A 23,411-nucleotide genomic window follows, 5' to 3' on the forward strand; every position below is an offset into this window, starting at 1 on the left:
TGCGTCCTGTTTTTCTAGACTGTTTTTCTTAAGACTACATCAACTATAACAATTTATCTTGTGCTAGTATCTTCTCTATCTGTACTCTATTTTTTTCTATGTATTATGCACCTCAGTAATTTTCCACTGCTACTGTTACAAAGCCATTGAACTTAACATTGCTTAAAACTAATTCTAAAGTTTTATATATTCCATTTTGTGATTTTGTGTTCCCCTTGTTTCAATGGGCAAATGGGGTGCCAGGAGGAGCTGTGCTTCAGTGCCAATCACTTCTGAGGCAGCTCGAATTCCTTCATAGGCTGCCAGTATCTCTTTCAGCTGGGGTATAGCTGGCCTCGGATCCTCTGTATCCGTGACTCCAAAAGCCGACAGGTTGACCTCGAGTCTCCCCTGGAGCTTTCTGCCAGAGGCTCCAGGTAGGACCATTCTCCCCGGCTGCGGTATGGAGCACATTTTTCACATCTGGACCCAGTTCAGACTGGTCCAAGGGCTACTGCATGAACTATCTCTTGTTTAATTTGTTCAAAGGCTTGTTGTTGCTCAGGGCCTCATTTGAAATCATTCTTCTTCCAGGTCAAGTGATAGAGAGAGCTTACAATCAGACTGTAATTTGGGATGCGCATTCTCCAGAACCCCACAACACACAAGAAAACTCGTTATTATTATTTGGTGAAGACATTGCTGTTATTTTGTTGATCGCATCTGTTGGCATCCTGCCATTTTATTCCCCAAAATTGGATCTCCTGTGCAGGTCCCTTGACCTTACTCCGTTTTATGGCAAAACCAGCTTTCAGCAGGATTTGGATTATTTTCCTCCCTTTCTCAAAAACTTCTTCTGCTGTATCACCCCGCACAATGATGTCATCAATGTATTGCAGGTGTTCTGGAGCTTGCCCCTGTTCCAGTGCAGTCTGGATCAGTCCATGGCAGATGTTAGGGCTGTGTTTCCACCCCTGGGGCAGTCGATTTCAAGTGTACTGGAAACCCCTGCATATAAAAGCAAAGTGTGGCCTGCACTCTGCTGCCAAAGGAATTGAGAAAAATGCATTGGCAATATCAAGTGTGGCATCCCACTTGGCTGTCTTTGACTCCAGTTCATACTGAAGTTCTAGCATGTCTGGTACGGCAGCCCTCAAGGGTGGTGTGACTTCATTCGGGCCAAAATAGTCTACTGTTACTCTCTACTCTCTGCTGGACTTTTGCACTGGCCATATGGGGCTATTAAAGGGTGAGCGGGTCCTGCTGATCACTCCAGTTGACGGATCAGCTCAGGGATGGGAATCAGGGAGTCTCGGTTGGTGTGATATTGCCACTAGTGTACGTTTGTGCTCACAATTGGCACTTGTTCTTCAAACTTCAGCAACCCCACAACAGAAGGATCCTCTGAGAGACCAGGAAAGGTGGACAGCTCCTTAATTTCCTCTGTCTACAAAGCAGCAATACCAAAAGCCCATTGGTACCCTTTTAGGTCTTTGAAATATCCTCTCCTGAAACAGTCTATGCCAAGAGACTTGGAGCTTCTGGACCAGTGCTTTTGCCACTTCCTCCCAGTCAGGCTGATTTCAGCCTCCCGTACAGTCAACTCTTGGGATCCTCCTGTCACTCCAGAAATACAAATGGGTTTCACCCCTTGATAGCTTGATGGCATCAGGGTACACTGTGCAATGGTATCTACTAGAGCCTGATACTCCTGTGGGACTGATGTGCCAGGCCATCTGATCCATACAGTCCAGTAAACCCAATTGTCCCTCTCCTCCACCTGGCTGGAGGCAGGGGCCCTCTAATACAGATCATGAGATACTCCATTTACATCTTGTATAAAGGGATTGTAATTCCTTATCATAGGAAGTGGAGTGAAATCAGCTCTTCCACTCCGTCTGGGAAGCTGCTCACCAAAGACTGGAGCAGCAACTTTCTTGGGAGGATCATCATTAACCGTTGTTTTCCTTTTCAGTTCACGCACCCATTCCTCCAGAGCTGAGGTGGGTTTTCCATCCCACTTTCTCATGTGTTCTCCATGATCCCACAAGTAAAACAGTAGGGTGCCCTGTGGCGTGTACCTCCTATATCTTCTCTCTCGGGCACCACGGCACCTTCTGTTAATAGCTGAGACGCAGGTCGGAACACGTGGGGAGCTGGATAGATCGTCTCTCAATTGTATGAACTCCTGGGGCATTTTTTCCACGGCTGAAATGAAGGAAGGAGTGAGATTGTCTTCAGCCCCCCAGAGCTCATGGCTCACTTCATCTACTGTTGGTGCTGCTGCCTCACTCCAGGTCATTGATGCCAGTAAGTGAGCATATGATGATAACCCAATCTGTGTAAACTTTCGCCACATGGGTCATGTACATTTGACTTCATCTGGATCTAGGGGTGCATTCCCGGCATCCGGCCTATGATAGATAATCTCTAGAATGGCTGATTCCCTCAGGTACTGAAGACCTTTCTCTGTCCTGGTCCACTTGTCTGGGTGACACATAACACAGTCCTTATAGGGATACCTTTCCTTCACAGCTGCCAAGAGCTGCCCCCAGAGGATGAGGGCTTGTTTCTCTTTAGCAATCACTTTGTCAATTCCCCCTTCCCTAGCAAGTGATTGCAGTTGCTTGGCTTCCCTACCTTCCAGTTCATGACTGCTGGCCCCATTGTCCCAGCATCAAAGCAACCAGGTGACAATGTGCTCCCCTGGAAGACGGCTGAAACCTTTTTGCATATTCTGCAGCTGGTTATTCATGAATTTGAAACGTGCTGCAATTAAGCAAGCCAAGCAGTTAAAGCCTCTCTGGTATGGAGGACGATGGCTGAAGTACAAATATGGGGAGGCCTGGCAGATTGACTATATCACACTCCCACCAATCTTCCAAGGCAAGCACCATGTGCTTACCATACTCAAAGCAACCACCGGATGTCTGGAAACGTACGCTGTGCCCCACGCCACTGCCAGGAACACTATCCTGGGCTTTGAGAAGCAAGTCTTGCGGCGACACAGCACCCCATAAAGAACTGAGTCAGACAATGGGACCCATTTCTGGAACAACCTTATAGACCAGAGAACATGGCATCACATCCCCTATCATGCACCAGCCTCTGGGAAAATCCAGCAGTACAATGGGCTGTTAAAACCTACACTGAGAGCCATGGGTGGTGGGACTTTCAAACACTGGGATACGCATTTAGCGAATGCCACCTGGTTGATCAACACGAGGGGATCTGCCAACAGGGCTGGCCCAGCCCAATCAGAACATTTACTTTCTGTAGAGGGGGATAAAGTTCCTGTGGTGCACATACAGAAGTTGCTGGGGAAGACAGTCTGGGTTATTCCTGCTTCAGGTAAAGGCAAACCCACTTGTGGTATCGCTTTTGCTCAGGGACCCGGATATACTTGGTGGGTAATGCAGGAAGTTGGGAAAGTCCAATATGTACCTAAAGGGGGTTTAAGTTTGGGGGACAACAGCCAATGAACTCAATTATATGCTGTTGCCTGCTATATAACACTTTCATAGCCTATCAGCTAGATGTCCATCTCCACCACTCTGGGTTTTGAAAAGAAGATATGTGCTGTCGTGATCATCATCAGAGAATTAAGTCATGGGAAAAGCTGGCGGGGGCAGCAGCAGCTGGAGTCTCCCAGAACTGTCCACAGGTCACCGTTGACCGACCCTGACTTCCCTCTGATCATCGCCCCAGCAAAGAATGAACTTTGCAACCATATGACCTCAGCAGTGATGAAACAAGTTCAGCGGTTTCGTCAGCAGGCAACAATCCAACACTACACACCGTCTCTCCTGCCCTAAAAGACTGTTCCAAGAGATGGAGCCTGATATCATGGACTGAATGAATTCAGCAGCTTTATTGGGATTGGTCCATGGACTAAGGAATGATATATGTCTGTTTGTGATTGCGTGTATATATATATATATATATCTATATATATGAGACAAAAAACAATGGTATATTGAAAAATGTGGGATCTGAGCATGGCATGAATGGTATGGAATAAGGGGTGGATATTGTCCTGGTTTCTGCTGTAACAGTTATTTTTCTCCTTAGTAGCTGGTGCAGTGCTGTGGTTTTGACTCTAGTCTGAGAACAATGGCGATAACACACCAGTGTTTTAGTTGTTGCTAAGTAATGCTTACCCCCATCAAGGACTTTTCAGTCTCTCATGCTCTGCTGGTGAGGAGGGGCACAGGAAGCTGAGAGGAAGCTGAGACGGGACACCTGACCGAAACTAGCTAAAGGGGTATTCCATGCCACAGCATGTTAAGCCCAATATATGAACCTGGGGGAGTTACCCGGAAGGCCCAGATTGCTGCTCGGGTTGGGCTGGGTGTCGGTCAGTGGGTGATGAGCAATTGTGTTGTGTATCACTTGTGCTTATTGTTTTCCTTTTTTACTTTCTCCTTTTAGTTTCCTGTTCTCTCCCCTTGTTATTTCCCTTATCATTATTGTTCTTGGTGGTAGTAGTAGTCTTATTTTATACCTTAGTTACTGGACTGTTCTTATCTCAACCCATGGGATTTGCATTCTTTTGATTCTCCTCCCCATCTCTCCCAGAGTGGTGGGGAATAAGGGGGTGAGTAAGCGAGCGGTTCTGTGATTTTGAGTTACCAGTTGCGCTTAAACCACGACATAGTTTTTTGTTTGTGTCTCATGTTGAACAAACCTCAGCTCCATTGAGTTTTATTCTGTGGAACAAAGTGATGAAAAATCAGAGTTGCATTTGTGTTTGTACAGAACTGCTGGTACATGAGCAAGAGCAGGAATCAGTCAGCAGTGTGGAAAAGCTAGTCCTGAAATCACTAGTATTTTTATTTGATTGATACCAAGAAGCAATTTTTTGATGTTTTATATATATATAGATAGATATTGTACTGTGTTTGTATGCAACTGTTTAACCTGCTCCTGGTGGAACCTTTCTGTCACACACCTGAATGTACAAAACCAAAGTCCTTGACAGTCTTTACAAAGAGTTACAAAACACACAGATGAGTTCCTAGGGCTGCAAACAACACTGTTATTTGGTTCAAGTATGCAGCAACCATTCAGGAGTAAAAAAGATGACTAAGGAACTAAAAGGAGAAAAAAAACCCAACAAAACAAACTAAACAAAACATAAAATGTATGAAGATGATGGACAGTTACTGTGGAAAATGAAATAAAAGTTGCACGGGGTCTCACTGCCTTCATTTCTCATTTACCCTGTCTACCTGTAGCCCTTCTGCCTGAAAAGGGAAAGGAAAAAAAAGAGGAAGAGAAACTGCGACAGGAGGGAGTAAGACCATGTAAGGAAAAGAACTGAATTTAACTAGAACATGCTCTAATCCTTAGTTTATTTCTGGTTAAAAATATAGCAATCCAGTGCAGTGTAATAAGAAATCTGCTGAAAAGGTAGCAGAGAAACAGCTAAAACAGAAGCGAAGCAAAGCTGAGTCCACAGGTCAGGGCCATACCAAACAATTCTGTATGTGTAATGTCGAGGAGGATTTGTTCCCTCCTTCCTCCCCCCAAATATACCTGTGGAAGGGATTCATCTCACCCTCGGGTTGCTGCCATGCTCACATCCCTTCTCCTGCTGAACGGTGCAATTGGTTGAACTGAGGGTGGAATTTGGTCCCTGGATGTACCAAATCCCAAATGAAGCCATTTGAACTGTACCTGGTAGTGGTGGATCACTGGCAAGGACAATCTCCATGGTAGGAAAAGACGAGGAACCAGTACAGTCATTTTTGAGAAGTGAGGGGCTATAGGCCACTTCCAAGCGATCGAGCTAAGAATGCACTCGTGTGATGGGGACCGTAACAGCTCAGAACAGGGATGAGTATTCATATTATCGTTGGGGACAGGGGAGGGGAGAAAATCAAGGCAAATAACAAAGATGGTATAAACAAACAAATTAAGTGACATAGAAAAAGAAAAGAAGAATACATCCTTAAAGGATGCCATTGCCAATGATATTTGGTTTTTTGGTTTTCTTTTTTTTTTAATCTTTTTTGTATTTTTTTCTGTTTTCTCTCTCTCTGACGTTTCCTGTTTTTCTTTCCTTTTTTTTTTTTTTTTGCTTTGTGTTTTTTGTTAGTTTGTTTGTTTTTTATGGGGACACTTTGGAAGCTGGAATATACATCCTCCATTACAAAGTGCAAAATACTACATGCTCAGAGTCCAAGCATGATGTCTGAAACAGTCCACAGCAAGATGTAAGAGACAAACCCAACAACCCTCACCCTCTTTGGGACATGCTCCAGTGCTCCTCTCCAGATGCCTTTGAAGAACAGTTTTACCTTATTTTGCTTTATTGTGTTTTATTGTTATCCAAAGTGGCTCAGAATCGAGCCCTCTCCCCCCAGTCCCTCCCCACCAGTCTGCTCCCCGGCATCTCTGTTCATGCATGTGTTTGGGATGGGATGCTCAAGTTAATGCTGCTCCTCACATGGCAGTGAGCACAGCACAATGACCAGCAGCTACTCAATTTGTGTTGCTGAAGGTTGCCTCCAAGTTTTTTTTCAGGGGGAATCCGGGTAGGTATTTTTATCCATGAGAAATTTGCTGTGAATTGAAAGTAGCAGTGGGTGGTTTTCCAGCCCTGCCACAGTGGGGAGCAGCCTGGGGAGGAGGAGTGAAGGCAGGAGTGTAGCGGGACTGCTGCTTACACCTTGTGTTCCCTATTCCCTATCCCCCCACCCCCCTTCACCCCAAGAAATTTAACAAAGCACCAATTGCTACTTTGTTTTAAAAATAAAAAACAAGCAACAAAATAGGGCCTATTGCCCTTCTCCCATCTTTCGCATCCAGGCAGGGTTCGTGCCTTCGCTGTGTTTTTCCTCCTTACAGCAATGCTTCTCCATTTGCAACGGGAGAAGGAAGAAAAGCCTGATTATGCTTTTCTCTCCCATTTATCATTAAAGCTGCTGTGGATTTCCCTGGGAAGCTCAGCTTGGAGTATCCCAGGACCCATACATCAAACAAAATCTCCCCATGGTCCCCTCATCTAGTCTCCACTTTGGGTTTCATTGCTGTTGTTCCGAATATATTTTTACAGGGTGAGGGGAAAGGAAATGAGGTTTTATTTTTTTGAGATTCCTTCTCATCCTTTCCCATGTTGGGGGAGCAGAGTGTTGATAACATTTTGCCATGCCACACAGCATAGTGTTATACAAGCAAAGAGTTTTGGCTAAAATCCAAAAAACATTACCCAGGAAAAAAGGCAAACTGTGAGTGAGACTCGATTGTTTGTTGTTCTTCTGTGAAAAGACTTGGAAATTGTTGTAGGACAGTTCGACTTACGTTTTTTCCCTTTTTCTTGTTGTTTGGTTCCCCCCCCCCCCATTCACACATGTAACATTTTTGCAAACAAGGCAGTCTTGAATTAGATGAAAAAGTTAATAAACAAAATGGCGACTCCAATATTTAGTAAGATCACCATGACTACCAGGATGGGAGCTGAGCCCTGGAAGAGAAAGAGAAGGAGAGGAGTTAGAAGGTGTGTTGAAAGTCTGTCTAAGGCTGCCTTGGAGCAGGGTTGGGAGCTGTGCTGGGCCCAGGATACTGCAGGGCGGGCAGACCCCAAATAGCCCATTTACACCCTCAAGGGAATGATTCCACAGTGCTTGGAACCCTTGCTGATTTTTTCCATGAGGAAGGTGTGAATAAAGATCTCCCACTTGGAGGTGGGCAAATAGTGGAAGCAGGGACTAAACCCAGATCCACTGCCCCTGTCCCTGGGACAAAAAATAGGTTGCTCCCAGCTCTTTCATCCAAGCAAAGCATCCTTCTAAGGCAATCTCCATTTCTGCAAAGGCAGACAAAATACCTATCCTGGTTCACCAGAAAGGAACCAGGCTCTGCCAGAAGCCCCTTTGCTCCCTTCCCACACTGACCCATAGCCCAAGGCATTCTTGGGGCCTGAAGCATCCCTGGCAACTCTGTCCCTCTTATCCCTGAGTGACAGCAAAGCTGCTGGACTCCTGTTTTTCTGAGCCACTTCAACAATTACTTTCCATCCATTTGCCTCAATAGACATGTATACCTGCAAGTCTGGGGGCAGACTCTGTTTACTGTCATACATTAGCACAAATGGCATCTAAGTCCTAATGTGAGCTCCAGACCCAACATCTGCCAAGCAAACACCTGGATGCAGACTCACTGACTCCATTGATTAAGACAGCAGTTACTTATGGGCACCCCCATGTTATGCAGATCAGAAATCTGGCCTTAAAAGAATAACTAAAATCAGTCGGTGGCCAATTAAAAAGAACACTGGTCAGAAAAACATCCACCCTGCCCCCTTGTCCCTGCTATAAAACATTTGCAAAATGTTTTATGTTCTAACATTTTAAAATGTTAAACATGTTTTTAACATTTCCTAAAGTGTTAACATGGCTTGCATCAGGGTGAGCAAGCACCTGTGCAGGTGAGGTGGTAGCTATTTCTCAGAGTAGCTAGTATCTTCACCTATTCTTGCTGCAACAGAGCTGTGCCAGGTTTCATCACCTGGTATGGTATAAATGCTTTTCTCCACACTCCTGTCCTAACAAAGTTCTTGTGGCTGTTGGGTTGGCATGGGGCAGGGTGGACGCCCTTTCTAACCAAGTACCACTCTGTAGAGATACTGGTGGGGGAAAAAAAAAAGGAAAAAAAGCTCATTTATAGCCAGAGATGGCTTCTTTTCTGAGCAGGCTGATTCAGTTTGCGTTTGGGAGTGGGTGGGAGTGAGGATTCTGGAGCTTGCTGGAAAGTCGTATTTGTAGCTTAGCAACAAGGTCAAAGGAAGCCAACCAAATGGAGGGATTGCAGAGAGCCTCTCCTAGCAGGCAGGTATCCAGCAAATCCCTCTGCCTGCGCCACACCAAACCTTTCAAAACCAGAACCTTCCCTCCCTCCCAGACTTGCCACTGCCAAGCACTGCGATGCAGTGTGTGTTATTTACACTGGGGGATGGGGGGGGGGGGATTAGCTTTATTTCAGAAGATTATTGGGTTTTACAATTTTTGAGCTCTTGTTAATATAATAACAGATTGCAAGTGATTATCATTGTCATTGTTTCTGTTGGCAGGGCACCACAGAGGCACAAAATGCATTTGGTTCCCTCCACCTTGCAGCCATGGGAGTACTTAACTGCTCTCCCTCGTGATGGCATTAGCCTTGATCCGCTCATCGTCTGATGTCCCCTGCCAAAGCAGCAGAGACCATTTCTGCCCCTGCTCTGCTCAGGCCACTGGATTGCTTCAGTACCATGAAGGAAGTTGTATACCAGCCTCCCAGATAATCTGGAGGCTAACAAAAGGCATAGAGCAGGACTGGCTGCCTCGTAATTCCCTGGTGTTTGAGCTTTGCCCTCACAGACATGGACACTTTGGGATGGATCTGTTGGCCTGACCAAGATCACAAACCTTTGGTACTTGTGTTCAGAGGATGATGATGGGATGGTGTCCAGGGAGGGAGCATGTCCTTCGTTTATACACCAATACATCAAAGTTGTGCCCTCATCTAGCAAAATGGGGGAGGTCAACACACACATACCTGCCTGCATCAGCAGCAACTGGATTCCTGTGGACAGATGTTTTGCTCAGCTCCCTGATTCAGCCAGCACCTGTTTACATCTCACACCCCCTGTTCAATGCAGGGGTGGGAGAAAATGCTTGCTTTGCCACTGCATATGCGGGGTCTTCCATGTTTGCCAGAAAATGCATCCCAGAAATAGGATGACCTGGGAGGGGAGGGGGCTCTGCAAACTAAATAGCTCAAATCCAGCTGTCTGACAACCTACACATTCTGCTTCATTTTTAGTTAACTCTTTTTAACCCCCTCTTCCCTGCACTAACTCCAACAAGGACTCTCCACTTGGCAATTGCAGGTACAGCTGCTTCCCCCAGCATATCTTGGCAGGGGCTGGAGTCTTGCCTGTGGCAGCTGGTGAATAAGCAGCTTTGCGACTTTGAAGCTTCCATTTTAGCTCCAATTACGAATCTTGCTGCACTTCTAAATGCTTATGGCTGGCTTATTTCTAACTTGTAAGGTCTTTGTGCCTTAACCTCTGCCCAGAGGAAATACTTGCTCTTCTCCCCTTTGATGGCAAGAATTTCCTGGGATATGTGTCATCTGTTTCTAAGAAGCGATTCCTGCTCAGTGCCCAGGCAGAAGATGAATCACTTCTGGGTTTGTGCTTCAGAAGAGATATTTTGCTGAGCACAGCCCGGCAATAGGTCAGTGAACTCCCTTTTACTGCAGCTACAGAAAGTATTTTAGAACTAGCGGCTTTTACAACTCATCATGCCACATGCTAGCTCTATAACGTACGCCATCCACATGTAGCAGGAAGAGCCGTAGCCGTTGATTTGCAATTTTGCATGTCACTTTAGTAGTTCAGTGGTGCTTTATCTCATCTTTGGCCTCCATGAGACTTAGAGAAACCCGAAGAAATCCCCAAGCCCAGCAGTATCTCAGGTTCTGGGGTGCTAGAAAGACAGAGGTCAAGCTGATTTTCTGAGCCTGGTGTTTGTGTGTCAAAGACAACAAGCAGCCTGCAAAGCTTTGCTTTTTTATCTCTTTTTAGCCCTGAAATAGTAGTGCTAAAGCAGGCCATCAGGAACTGCAGAGATTTGTTTAAACCACCCTGCCTGTCATTCGGAAGACAGGGATCCACTGCGGAACACCGTACTACCTCCCAGCACTGTGTCCGCAAGTCCAGAACCCGCTTCACTGGGAAACAGATGCCAGTTGGCAGCGTCCTCTCACACAATTTCAGCTGTCTAAATGTTAGACATCTAGTCGCTGCTAACCATCTAGGCTGTCTGCAGGCTAAGTGCTGTGAGATGAATTCCACTCAGAATGGTTACCAGCCTGGCTCCAGGAAAGGAAAAATTAAATCAAGTTCTGGTGTGCTGAAGCATCATCCAGCAGACCGGATGATAGTGAATTTCATCAGCAAAATGAGGCAGCTCTGGGGTCTTTCTTTTTATTTTTTATAAAAGATCTCTGGAGTCCTTCATAGGAGAAAAACATCTGCCAAGGATGGGCCCAGTGATGATATGCCAGTATCAGGTAGCTGAAAGAATACGTTTGTATCAGCAGGGATAGCCTTCAAGGACTTTCAAATTTTCCTCCAAAATTTAGAGAGTTGGAACATAGACCCAAACCCTAAACACTAAAATGTAAATAAACCCTTGTTATGGCACAGAGGTAATAACAGCAATCAGAGCTGTAAAAGCAATGAGTGAAGGTTTCTTCCAGTCTGTTCTTCTTCTTCTGGCACTCTGCAGCTCCAATGGTGGCTGCAGCAGAGCACCACCATTCCTGCCCCTCTGTCTTGTTTGTTTTCATTCTTTAACTGTTGTGTTAAAGCAGTAAGACTCGAGTCTTACTGGGAATACAAGGGACAGCTGATTTACAAATACAGCTGCAGCATAATTAATTTAAGCGTTCGTTATCTGTTATCGCAGGGTACAAGCTCTGCCTCTCTGCCATGGAAACCATAGTGCAGGTTACCTAGGAATCCCTCTGGGATCCTTTAAGTATAATTTATAAGGACTTGGATCAGCAAAAAATATATATGCGTTGTTTTCCAGCCTCAGCACTGCAGAAAATGCTGAAAACTTAGCAGCTCTGTGACAGTTGTGCTGATTTGTCACAATTGGCAGGAACAGGCTGCTGTGAAACAGTTAAAGAGCATTTAGCAAAAGAAACATAGGGGGTTCACTTTGCTTACCCCAGCATATTACAGCATCTCCTGTGACTCGAGGAAGGGAGTCCAGGAGATGCTGAATGTGCCCGTGCAAGAGGAACGGGTACTTGATACCATTGTGCTATTGAGGCACAGAAAAACCTGCAGAAAAGAAGTGGCTAAAGTAAACGTGAGTGTTTATCCCAAGCTGGTGTCTCTTAATGAATTGTTTTATCACCCATGGTTCAGTCCTAATGTTACAGGTGCCTGTGTGGCCAGGAGGAAGCTCTATGTTTGGAGCTGTACATGTACATGTGTTTTTAAAGTTTTTGGATCTCCCGCAGTCAAAAGCTCACGTTCAACCTCAACTTCTCCAAAGCTAGAAAATGTGGAGTTGGGCTCAAAACCCTAAAATGAAGCCAGGATGATAGGAGCAAAGTCAGTGAGGTGCTCTCTTCAGGTACATCATAGAATCATAGAATAGTTAGGGTTGAAAAGGACCTTAAGATCATCTAGTTCCAACTCTCCTGTCATGAGCAGGGATATCACACACTAAACCATGTCACCCAAGCCCCATCCAACCTGGCCTTGAACACTGCCAGGGATGGAGCACTCACAACCCATTCCAGTGCCTCACCACCCTCACAGTAAAGAACTTCTTCCTTATATCTAACCTAAACTTCCCCTGTTTAAGTTTGAACTCAAAAAAAAAAAAAAGACTACAGCATTTGGGATTCCCAGATGGTCTCCCATCCAAGTACTAACCGAGCCCAACCCTGCTTTGCTTCTGAGCTTAGACAAGATCAGGTGTTTCCAGGGTGGTATGGCCATAGGCCATACATCAAAGGGTTCCTGAGAGCAAAAGGGTTTTAAAAGGATCCTGTCAAGTTAAACATCATGTTTCTCTCTGAACATAATTTACGTCATGTTGTTACTGGTAATGCCTGTGATGTCTGTACTGATTCGGAGAAAACTCCAGGAACAAACTTGCCAACAAAGTTTTAAGCTGACAAGCAGGTATTCTTTATTGCGGCACCAGGAGACACGAGGGATAGCTCCTCCTAACGTGTGTCTCCCTATTGCTACACAAGCCATCCTTATATAGTCCCTGGGCATACATACATATGCATGAGGCTACGTATGGATTACATTATTTTCCAGAAAGTTCCCCGCATGCGTACAAAAATGTGGTGGTGGTCTCTGAGGGTTGGTTACTTCTTCCAACAATCTTCATCACTTCTGGCAGCCTTTGAAGCACGCAGTAGATGCTTATACCAGTTTAATTGGTTCCTTAGCACCAGAGACATAATAATCCTCCTATCCTCCTACTTATCAGTTAAACTGTAGCCCATCCTGGACACCTGCCATTCCCAGATACTCCTTATCCTTGTGTCCTGTTCTTCTAGACTGTTTTTCTTAAAACTATATCAACTATAATGATTTATCTTGGACAAGAATTCTCAGTATGTTCTCTAGCTGTTCTCTATATTTTTTCTATGTATCATGCACCTCAGTAATTTTCCATTGCTACTGTTACAAAGCCATCAAATTTAACATGAGAGAGAGGCTGCGTGGTTCTGGGTTGCCGGCTGGGCTTAAACCATGACAATATTCTTTACGGTTAACTAACTTTTCTGAAGAAAGCACTCCACCTCGAGGTCAGGCCCTTCAAGAATAATCCCGTAGCTGCTGGATAAGGAAGCATCCATCACCCACATCAGCAAGGAGGTGTAATTTTGGGGGCAAGTGCCGTGCCATTTTGGGGGCAAGTGCCATGCCCCATCTCCCCCACCTTGCTCCACCAAAGCCCAGGCTGAGGCTGCTGCCCTGGTACCCTCCCTTGGCCCAGCTCTAGTTGCATGGCGTGCTCCAGCAGAGGCTGTACTGGCTGCAGATTGGCTGCCTCCTCCTCACTTTCCCCAGTGATAGCAGAACCTTCTCAGAATATCTTGATGGAAAATATGCCCCTCGAGCAGTAAGCAAGCAAGGAAGATGCTGCAGCTGCTGGAACCCCTCCTTGCCTCCCCAGCGGGTACCTGGAGGTGGCAAGGGGGTCTCTCTGAGGTCCCATTTTCTGCAACTGTTTGCCTTGGTTTGTTTTCAGTAAGAGGCAGTACCGTTGGCAAAAGGCCGAGGGCATGGAGATTTTATCTGACAGCATGTGACAATGGAAGAACATGTTAGGAGTGGCTGTGGTGCGCTGTTTTGGCTACTGCCCTACCATTGGGCTTTCTCAATTATATGAGACAGGGTGATTTTAAAGGGGCAAGTCTCAAGACTACTCACATCTCCAGGGTGCCTTTAGTGAGACCACAACATGTCCCTAGAAGTCTTCATCTAAATGTCCACGTTTGCTACTGCTAAATGAGGACAGCGGATTAATCAGGCTCCGTTCATGCCCGAACACTGGCCCTTCTTGCAAACACGTTGAGGACCTCTGTACCTAAACCACTTCTTTTCCCTTTTAAAAGCTGCAGATGTTCAGCACCTGTGGAAAAGGAGAAGTATTCTTCTGGGTTGTTTTTCCCAACCCTAAAAATGTGATGTGTTTTGTGCTGACAGATTAAAGGGTTGCTGGCATTTTAGAAAGCCTCTCTCCTTTTCCAGTGTCTCAGCAATTCCTTTTTTCCTTTCCCGTTTTAGATCTTCTCAAAGTCTCTAGGAACCTCTGAAGCATTCAGGCACAGGCTTGAGCTTTGCACCTCGTGGACCTTTAAGACCAGAGAGGATGGTGATGGTCCCATAAAGTCCCTTAATCTGACAACACCAACACTTCCTGGCATGTCAGTTTCCATTTTCATCTGCCCAAACAGTGACAATTGATGTGAGTTTGTTCTATGCGTGCAGGGGTCAGTGCACTCAGAGACACAGAAAGATCAGGTGGCTTTAAATGTAATTTTAAAGCACTTGTATGACTGTAGTGTGAGCTTGATGACCCTGAAACCCCTTAGTCCCCTGACAGCTAATACCAGTGCAGAATTTCATCAATGTTATTGAGCGCTGGCCTCACGAAATGACCTCTATAAGATCAATTTTCAATTACTGATGTGCAACCCCAATGAAGAGGGGTTCTAGAAACATCATTTTATGAGACTGGTGGAAGACGACTAAGAACAATGTTCCCGTGGCTCATATAGCAATCTATACGTCTGACTCCTCTACAGAGGTCTGCATCCCCACTGGGGCACACACTGCAAGAGGCTGGACTCCAAGGGACTCTACGGCCCATCCAGCCTTGTTTCTAAGATAGAAATCAAGACCAGTGATAATTTTAAGACTGCATTTTTGCAAGACCTGCATCCCCACCCCACTCCCATGACCCCTGCCAGAGGTGTGCTTGCTCTCAGAGCAGGAGCTGGCACTCCAACACAGAGCCAGCCCACCAGCCTCACTGATGACATGTGCAGTGCTGCATTTTGGCATATTATTTTTAAAACAAGCTTAAGCTGTGAGGATGACCTCAGCTCTGTGCAGTGATACTCCAGGTAGGGCAAAAATAGCCCTACTCAGCTAAAAGCACCCTTCCTGTTAATTGGCAGCACCTTTCTGAAACAGCCCAGCTGTCTGGGAGATGAGAAATGCCCTTTCCAGGGAACAGCTTCACAGATGGCAGTGCTGTGGATCACAGGGAAGCAGGCTATTATGCAAGCTGAAACAGCGTGGGCACGCACATGTGCATGCACATGCTTGCGCACAGCCAGCCCTTCCCGGGAGCTGCGGGCTGGAGGCGAGCTGCTGGCAGTCCAAAGAGGAGGGGTGTCTCAGGATAGCATGAGAAATAGGGATTTGGGGAAGTTGGGGAGCCTTAAGACCTGGAGCATGAGGTTGCAGTGGTTTTTTTCTGCAGAACTAAGCATCTGAGTGCCCTGTGTCACTGAGTGTGCAACAAGAGAGGTGTATGTGGGATATGTGGTATGAATCCCCTCAGCCTTCCCCTCCTCTTTCTCAGGGACTCACTATGCTCACTGGAGTATGAAACGCTTTGAGGTCCTGTTGGGTACAGGCAAGGTTATGCCATTGGGCAAAAGGTTGGAACACAAATCACTGCACCTCCCATTCCTCTCCTACACCTCCATCCCCTACTCCTGTCCAACCACCCCTCTCTGCCAGGCCACTGGAACAAAACCCTGCTAGCACAGTACAACTCTTGCTAGAACAAATTGTTGCTGGCATTGTAGGTTCTTTAAATCCACATATTATATCTTCCTCTGTATTATATTAGCTTCCTCCTAAACCTTCACCATCTGTTCCACCCTCAGTTATGAATGTGAGAAAACTGAACATGCCACTTTACAGCTACAGCACTTTAAAAGTATGACGTGTATCCCAATGGCTTTTCTGTGTGCTTTTCCATGCAGGTTGTGCCCCTTTATTAGTGCCTGGGATTCACTTGAAAGGAACATTTATGTTATGTTGCATTAGTGGCTATTTACCTCCAGCTCAAGCCCTCCTCCCCAGGTGGGAGGTTTATGTGTGATGGCTCCAGTGTGCAGGCTGGGGTCTGACTGGGGAGAGACACCAGGACTGCTCATGCCAGTGATCTCCATGGGGTATGTGTGGCTCTCAGCAAGGAGAAATGGTGGTTTCATCCTTTCTTTGGGACCCTTGTCTTTCCGAGTTCCCTGCCGCCACACAAGGTCACGTTATAAGAGGTGCTGGACCATCTGTGCGTCCCACAGACTTCAACAGGGTTGATGTCTGTGCAGTTACTGCTGCTGCTTTTCCCCTCTGAAAGCCTGTCAGGCTCCTAATGCTGCCTGTTATTTCTCACAGTCATCTGCTCTAGCAGGGAAAGACAGCCCAATCTGGCCTCAGCACCTGCTAGTTTCCTCAGTGGTCTGTGCTCTAGACTGGCTTCTCTTGGAGCAATGTTTTTTTCTGGACTGGCAATTTGTGTCCTACAGTGCAGTCCACCAACAAACACACTGTGTTCAGCTCTTCTTTAATGCTGCATGAGTGCTTTCAAGCCTGCACTGAAGCTTGCAAGATGAACAGGAAGCTGGAAAGCTACAGGGCTGTGGCTGTGTGTGTGGGTGACTTATCCAGAGCCATGGCAGGAAAACTGGCAGATCTGTAGTTTAGTCCTTCCTGCATCTCGGCTGCTCACAGGCTGCAGATGTCTCCACTGCCTCCTCTGTCCCACCTGTTCTCATCCCTTGTCTGAATCTTTGCTCTGCCAGCAGCTGGAGGAGCAGGGATGCTGTAGGGATGGCAATGGTGATCATGCATTAAAGACCACGATGCTTTCTAGCCCAAACTTTCATCATGACTGACAAATGTAATTTCAGTTTCACGATCCCTGTCTTCCAAACAACCAAGCATCATCTTCTGCTGCTCTGACAGGGAGTTAGTTTCTTTCTTCTGCCAGAGCCTTACATGCCACCACCTGAGAGTTATAGATTTTTCCTTTTGCCTGTGTAGGTCTGGCCTGGGCTGTGGGACATCCAGGAGCACAGGATCCATCCTGTGTTGGGCACTGACTCAACAAGGGGCAGTTTAGAGTGGTGGTGGCTTCCCCACTGCTCCCCTCAGACTCCCATAACCTCCCCTAGCAATAACAAACCAATGGGGAGAATAAGAGAGGAAGCTGCTCTCAATGTAAGTCCAGGAATCATCAAAAAAAAGGGCTCGAGAGGATCTGAAAATCACACATCTCAGCCTTTTCCCAAGGCAGATTTAGCTCTGACCAAGTTATATCTGAGCTACTGTCCTGGGTTCAGCAGTAGCAGTCATTTTTTCTCCTTCCTGGTAGCTGGTGCAGCACTGTGTTTTGACTTTCAGGCTGGGAAAGGTGCTGATAACACATATGTTTTGAGTTACTGCTCAAATGCTTGGTTTGTCCAAGGACTTTGTGAGTCTCATGCTCTGCCAGGGAAGGAGGGGAGGCCGGAAAGAAGCAGAGACAGGACACCCGATCCAAGCTGGCCAAGGAGGTATTCCATACCACAGTACATCATGCCTGGGGAGGTAACTGGGAGTTGGCTGGAAGGGCTTGGGCTAGCTTTCTTCTGGGTCAGGCTCATTTCAGCGGGTGGTATCATATTCTCTCTCCTTGTTTATTTCTTCTATCATTGTTTTTATTGGTGGTAGCAGTAGTGATTTGTGTTATACCTTAGTTACTGGACTTCTCTTATCTCAACCCGTGGGAGTTGCATTCCTTCGGTTCTTCTCCCCATTCATCCGGGAGTGGGGGGGAGGGGGGGGGGGGGTTGAGAGGGAGACTGAGGTGGGGTTTTAAACCACGAGAGCTACAGATGTCCAACCAGGTCTTGGACCACCTCCTCCCTCCCTGCCACCACAGCCTCCCCATGCAATGTAGTACAGCCCTCAACTCACTAGTAATGGCTAATGGGTAACCACTAACGCTTGAATATAAGCCCATTAATTCTGTTCATTGAGAATGGATTGTTCCCTTCCACTTTGCAAGCAGCTGCTTTATGTGTTTGAAGATCGTTCTGTCTCCTCTTCCCTAGCCTGAGCACCTCCAGCAGTCAGTTGGTAACACCCAGCATGACCTTGTCTCTCCTGAAATGAAGAGCCCCACAAGCTATGCCCCTGCTTGTGCTCTTCACAGTAGAGTGATAGTATAGTATGTAGATAGTATAGATGTAGATAGTATAGTTGATAGATGGCTGTAATATCTTCTACCACTGATATGCAGAGCTCAAATAACCCACTACCCTTTCTATACTTACCCATTGCTTTCCCTTCCTAGGTGTCCTTCCCAAACTGCATCCTCTTGTCTACAGTTTGCCAAGACCCTTTTGCATTGCATCCCCCCATTGAGAGGCTTGTACCTGCTCCTGGATCACATTCACACACCAAAACCCCTGAGCATCATGCAGATCAGTACAAGAAACCTGAGCAGTGGTCGACTCAGGAACACAACCACTTTGCAATGTCCCCTGCTCTGTGACCATGGTTTCCTCCTCCACCTGGGTCAGGCCTCCGGTACAACATGGTAACAAAGCCATTGCTTCAGCAGTTGGTGCCATCACATAGCAGCAGAGCAAACAAGAGGCTCTGTAGGTTCATGCAGTGCCCAGCTATCAGGATTTAAGCACTGATGTTGCAACAGGGTCATGCCACACTCTTGGGCCAGCATGAAGTTCTGTTGCCATAACTGAACCACAAAGCAGCATCACCAACACCTTTCCTAGTCTTGCAGTTTTCCCACTAGGTGAATGCTCAAAATCCCAGTAATCATGTATTCTTATTGCTGGCCCCAGGGCTGGGTTGCAAAACAAACTCAAACTTGCTGCTCACATCCTCCAGTGAAAAACCTGCTGCTCCCATCAAGACATTCTGCAGAGAAACCCTCCCAGCAGGATAGAGAAGGGAGGAGTGGGGATTCAAGGCACAAACCCAGGATAACTGGGAGGCCAGCTCTGTTGGCAGAGCAACCTTCCTTCCTGCACCACTGCATTACCACAGAATCCCAGAATCCCAAGGGTTGGAAGGGACCTTGAAAGATCATCTAGTCCAACCCCCCTGCAAGAGCAGGGAAACCTAGAGTACATCACACAGGAACTTGTCCAGGTGGGCCTTGAATATCTACAACATAGGAGACTCCACAACTCCCCTGGGCAACCTATTCCAGTGCTCTGTCTCTCTCACAGTAAAGAAGTTCTTCCTGATGTTCACATGGAACCTCCTATGCTCCAGTTTACACCCATTGCCTCTTGTCCTATCACTGGATATCACTGAAAAAAGCCTAGCTCCATCATCCTGACACCCACCCTTTACATATTTGTAAACACTGATGAGGTCACCCCTCAGTCTCCTCTTCTCCAAGCTAAAAAGACCCAGCTCCCTCAGCCTCTCCTCATAAGGGAGACTCAGTCATCTTTGTGGCTTTGCGCTGGACTCTTTCAAGCAATTCCCTGTCCTTCTTGAACTGAGGGGCCCAGAACTGGATGCAATATTCCAGATGCGGCCTCACCAAGGCAGAGCAGAGGGGGAGGAGAACCTCTCTTGACCTACTAACCACACCCTTTCTAATGCACCCTAGGATGCCATTTGCCTTCTTGGCCACAAGGGCACATTGCTGGCTCATGGTCATCCTCCTATCCACCAGGACCCCCAGGTCCCTTTCCCCTTCACTACTTTCCTGCAGGTCAACCCCCATCCTGTACTGGTACATGGGGTTGTTCTTCCCCAGATGCAAGACTCTACACTTGCCCTTGTTGAATTTCATCAAGTTTCTCCCTGCCCAACTCTCCAGCCTGTCCAGGTCTCGCTGAATGGCAACACAGCCTTCTGGTGTGTCAGCCACTCCTCCCAATTTAGTGTCATCAGCGAACTTGCTGAGGGTACACTCAGTTCCCTCATCCAGGTCGTTGATGAAAATATTAAACAACAGTGGTCCCAACACCGACCCCTGAGGGACTCCACTAGTCACAGACCTCCCGCTAGATTCTGCCCCATTGACCACAACTCTCTGCCTTCTTCCTTTCAACCAGTTCTTGATCCATCTCACTACCTGATCATCAAGCCCACACTTCCTTAGCTTATCTATGAGGATGATGAAGCCTTGGGTGATATGGTTTAGTGTGAGGTGTCTCTGCCCATGGCAGGGGGGGTGGAACTAGATAATCTTAAGGTCCTCTCCAACCCTAACTATTCTATGATTCTGTGCTGTAGGAGACAGTATCAAATGCGTTACTGAAATCAAGTAAAACTACATCTACTGCTCTACCATCATCCCTCCACCTAGTTACTTCCTCATAGAAGGCTGTAAGGTTGGTCAAACATGACTTCCCCCTGGTAAAATCATGTTGGCTTTTCTTAATGACCCCCTCATCCTTGATATGTCTAGAGATGGAGTCAAGAATAAGTTATTCCATCACCTTTCCAAGGATGGAGGTAAGGCTGTCTGGTCTATAATTACCTGTGTCCTCCTTCTTGCCCTTCTTATAGACTGGCATGACATTTGCCATCCTCCAATCCTCAGGCACCTCTCCCGTTTCCCACAACTTACCAAAGGTGATGGAGAGTGGCCTAGCAATGACCTCCACCAGCTCCCTCAGCACCCGTGCGTGTATTCCATCCGGACCCATCGATTTATAGGTGTCCAGTTGCTTAACTGATCCCTAACCCAATCCTCATCTACCAAAGCAAACTCCTCCTTTGTCCTGACTCCTTCTGCGGCTATAGGAATCTGAGCCCCCCGGGGAGAGTCTGCAGGGATAAAGACAGAGGCAAAGAAGGCATTCAGCACCTCTGCCTACTTTATATCCTCTGTCTCCAGGGCACCCACCTCATTCAGCAGTGGGCCTATATTGCCTCTTGTGTTAGTTTTATTCACTATGTATTTGAAGAAGCCCTTTCTATTGTCCTTAACCCGACTAGCAAGCTTAATTTCCAAGGAGGCCTTAGCTGTCCTAATTGCCTCCCTACTTCCTCTAACAACTGTCCTATATTCCTCCCAAGTGGCCAGCCCCTCCTTCCATAATCCATAGATTCTCTTTTTCCATGAGTTTGCCAAGCAGTTCCTTGTTTAACCACGCTGGTCTCCTAGCTCCCTTACTTGATTTCCTACTCATTGGGACACTCTGATCCTGAGCTTGGAAGAAGTGGTCCTTGAATGCTGACCAACTATCTTGAGCCCCTTTACCACCTAGTACCCTTTCCCATGAGACTTCCCTTCTGCACTGAGCTTCTCAGCCAGATGTCAACACACGATTTCACCTACTTACTGTACTGGATTTGAGCGTATCCCCGTTGTCTTCTTCAGATTCTAGTGCAACAGGTAAAGATTTCTGTGGAGGGGAGAAAGTTAAGTCCCACCTTAGTAGCCGAGGTTCAGCTTTGTCCCCGAATCTCAGGTTTTCCAGTTTCTGCACTGTGGGCTCGGCAGAGGAATCTGGCCTGAAATTCTCTTTGTTCTGGGACTTAGCCCTCAGTCTCTGAACCCCATAGCCCTGGTCTTCTCCACGGTGGTCATCAGCCATGCTTCTGCAGGGTCCCCCTTTGCTATAGTGTCTTTTTTGGGTATTAATTTCTTGCATATAAGAATCCATCCTCATGAGGGGCTTCATCTCCATCTCGTAATTGCTCATCTTCTCCTCCTCTAGCTCAAGCAGTTTGGAGCTCCCTGAGCTGTGGTTGTGGGACCTGTGGTAGGAAGTCCATGAAACTGTGGCTGGGGAATCTGTCCACCTCTCTCTTTGCTTGTGGTTGGAGGCCCAATGTTTGTGCCCTCCACTCTGACCTCTGTACTCTTCAGGGATGGAGGCTGACCCCAGCTGACTGCTGCGCAGTGTCACGCTTCTCATGCCATGAGTCCCACTGACCTTCTCTTCGCTCCAGCTGTTGGGTCGCAAGTAATCCCCGCCACGTCCCTCCAGCAACATCTGGATCTCCCCACCCCTCTCTTCATCCATTGAGACCAGCCTGGAGAACTGAGAGCTCTTGATCCCGCAGGAAGGACCCAGGGGCGGTGTGGAGGAGGGGCTGGCAGGGAAGCTCTGCAGTGGGCTGTCACCTGGAGTCAGATCGGATGGGGTGGTCCCTTTGCGGTACAACTCAGGGCTCTCTTGTTGGAGAGGTGTCCCAGTGGAAAGGACCTCAATTTCATCACTCGAGTTCTGGTGCTTCGGTCTCTGGCATTCGAGCCCTTTTTGTATAGTCATTAAGTGAAAAGAGAGAGGGAGAAATGCAACAGGATTATTTCTATTCTGTGGGTACCCACCAAGTTTTTCATGTCAAAGAATAGGGCTGAGGGTTTTGGATGGCAGGGGAACCATGGGGCAAGATCAGGACAATAGCAGCACAATAAACAGCTTCTGCTACTAGACTGAGATAAAAGTAATTGTTGATTTTGCGCCAAACCTTTTATCACCCCCAGCATCTGCAGAGCAGCATGATGCTCTGCAGCATGGGAAATAGTTTGGCATCAGTTGCCGGCATTGTCAAGACAGAAGTATTTTGCACTGTGGTTGTGATTCTCCACCACTGCTAACCCAAGGGCTACCAAGACTTTTCAAAACCACCTTTAGAAACCTGTTCCTTTAGTCTCAACAGTTCTCACCATCCCTGCTGCCAGTAGGCACCCTGCTTGCTTGGGGACATGCGTGAAGGACCATAGCCCCAGCAAGGTGGGGAAGCTGCTTACAATTCAGAGCTGCTGGAAGCTCTGTGCCCTACCTGTGCTCTGCCTACAGCCCTGCTTTCCCTGGCAGGTTGCAGGGATGGGCAGCTTGCAGCCCCACTTGAAAGCAGCCTGTGCTGTAGCAGCACAGACTGCTACATGGCATGCAGTCACTCTAACCCTGCTAACGGTGTTAAGATGATTTTTGGAGACCACCTTTTTCCATCAGTTCCCAGTCTGCAAGCATGAGAAGGGAAATCTGAGATGAACCCATGGCTCATGCTCATGTGTTCTGGGCGCTACTAGGATCACCCCACAACCTTCACACCTCTCCCTGGACAGGAAATGCATTGGCTTTGTGGCTGAGAGGTAAAGAATCTCACCTCAAAGTTCTCACAGGAAGATGGTCTCATCTGGGCAGATGTGCAAGCCTCCCATTAAGAACACTCCCCCCAAACCATATATTGAACAGCTTTCCTGCCCCAGACATGGACATTTTCCCACACAGCCCTCTTTGCTGGATGTGATGGAGAGCACATGGGTAACCATGACTCACGTGTTCTGGCAGGAACAAGGTAGCACATTCAGGGCTATGTGAGTACAATATACACCCTCATCCTTATTTCACTGTGCTGAATACAGTTCATCCCCTTTGAGCCC

General features: G+C 47.0%; 1 protein-coding gene and 1 pseudogene across 1 annotated transcript in view; both read right to left on the reverse strand.

The window, feature by feature from the left end:
* Window positions 1-6,765: 6,765 nt before the first annotated feature.
* Window positions 6,766-23,411, reverse strand: part of LOC117438288 (junctophilin-3-like) — a 59,930-nt gene continuing 43,284 nt past the window's right edge. Inside the window, exons 4-5 of the mRNA XM_034073820.1 lie at window positions 21,358-22,277; window positions 6,766-7,447 (exon numbers count right to left, since the gene is read on the reverse strand). Of these exons, the coding sequence (XP_033929711.1) occupies window positions 7,367-7,447; window positions 21,358-22,277 (1,001 nt within the window). The 3' untranslated portion in view covers window positions 6,766-7,366. The remainder of the gene's footprint in view (window positions 7,448-21,357; window positions 22,278-23,411) is intronic.
* On the reverse strand, window positions 12,376-12,494 carry LOC117438293 (uncharacterized; annotated as a pseudogene).

The sequence above is a fragment of the Melopsittacus undulatus genome (assembly GCF_012275295.1).
Source record: "Melopsittacus undulatus isolate bMelUnd1 chromosome W unlocalized genomic scaffold, bMelUnd1.mat.Z SUPER_W_unloc_5, whole genome shotgun sequence".
Classification (NCBI taxonomy): domain Eukaryota; kingdom Metazoa; phylum Chordata; class Aves; order Psittaciformes; family Psittaculidae; genus Melopsittacus; species Melopsittacus undulatus.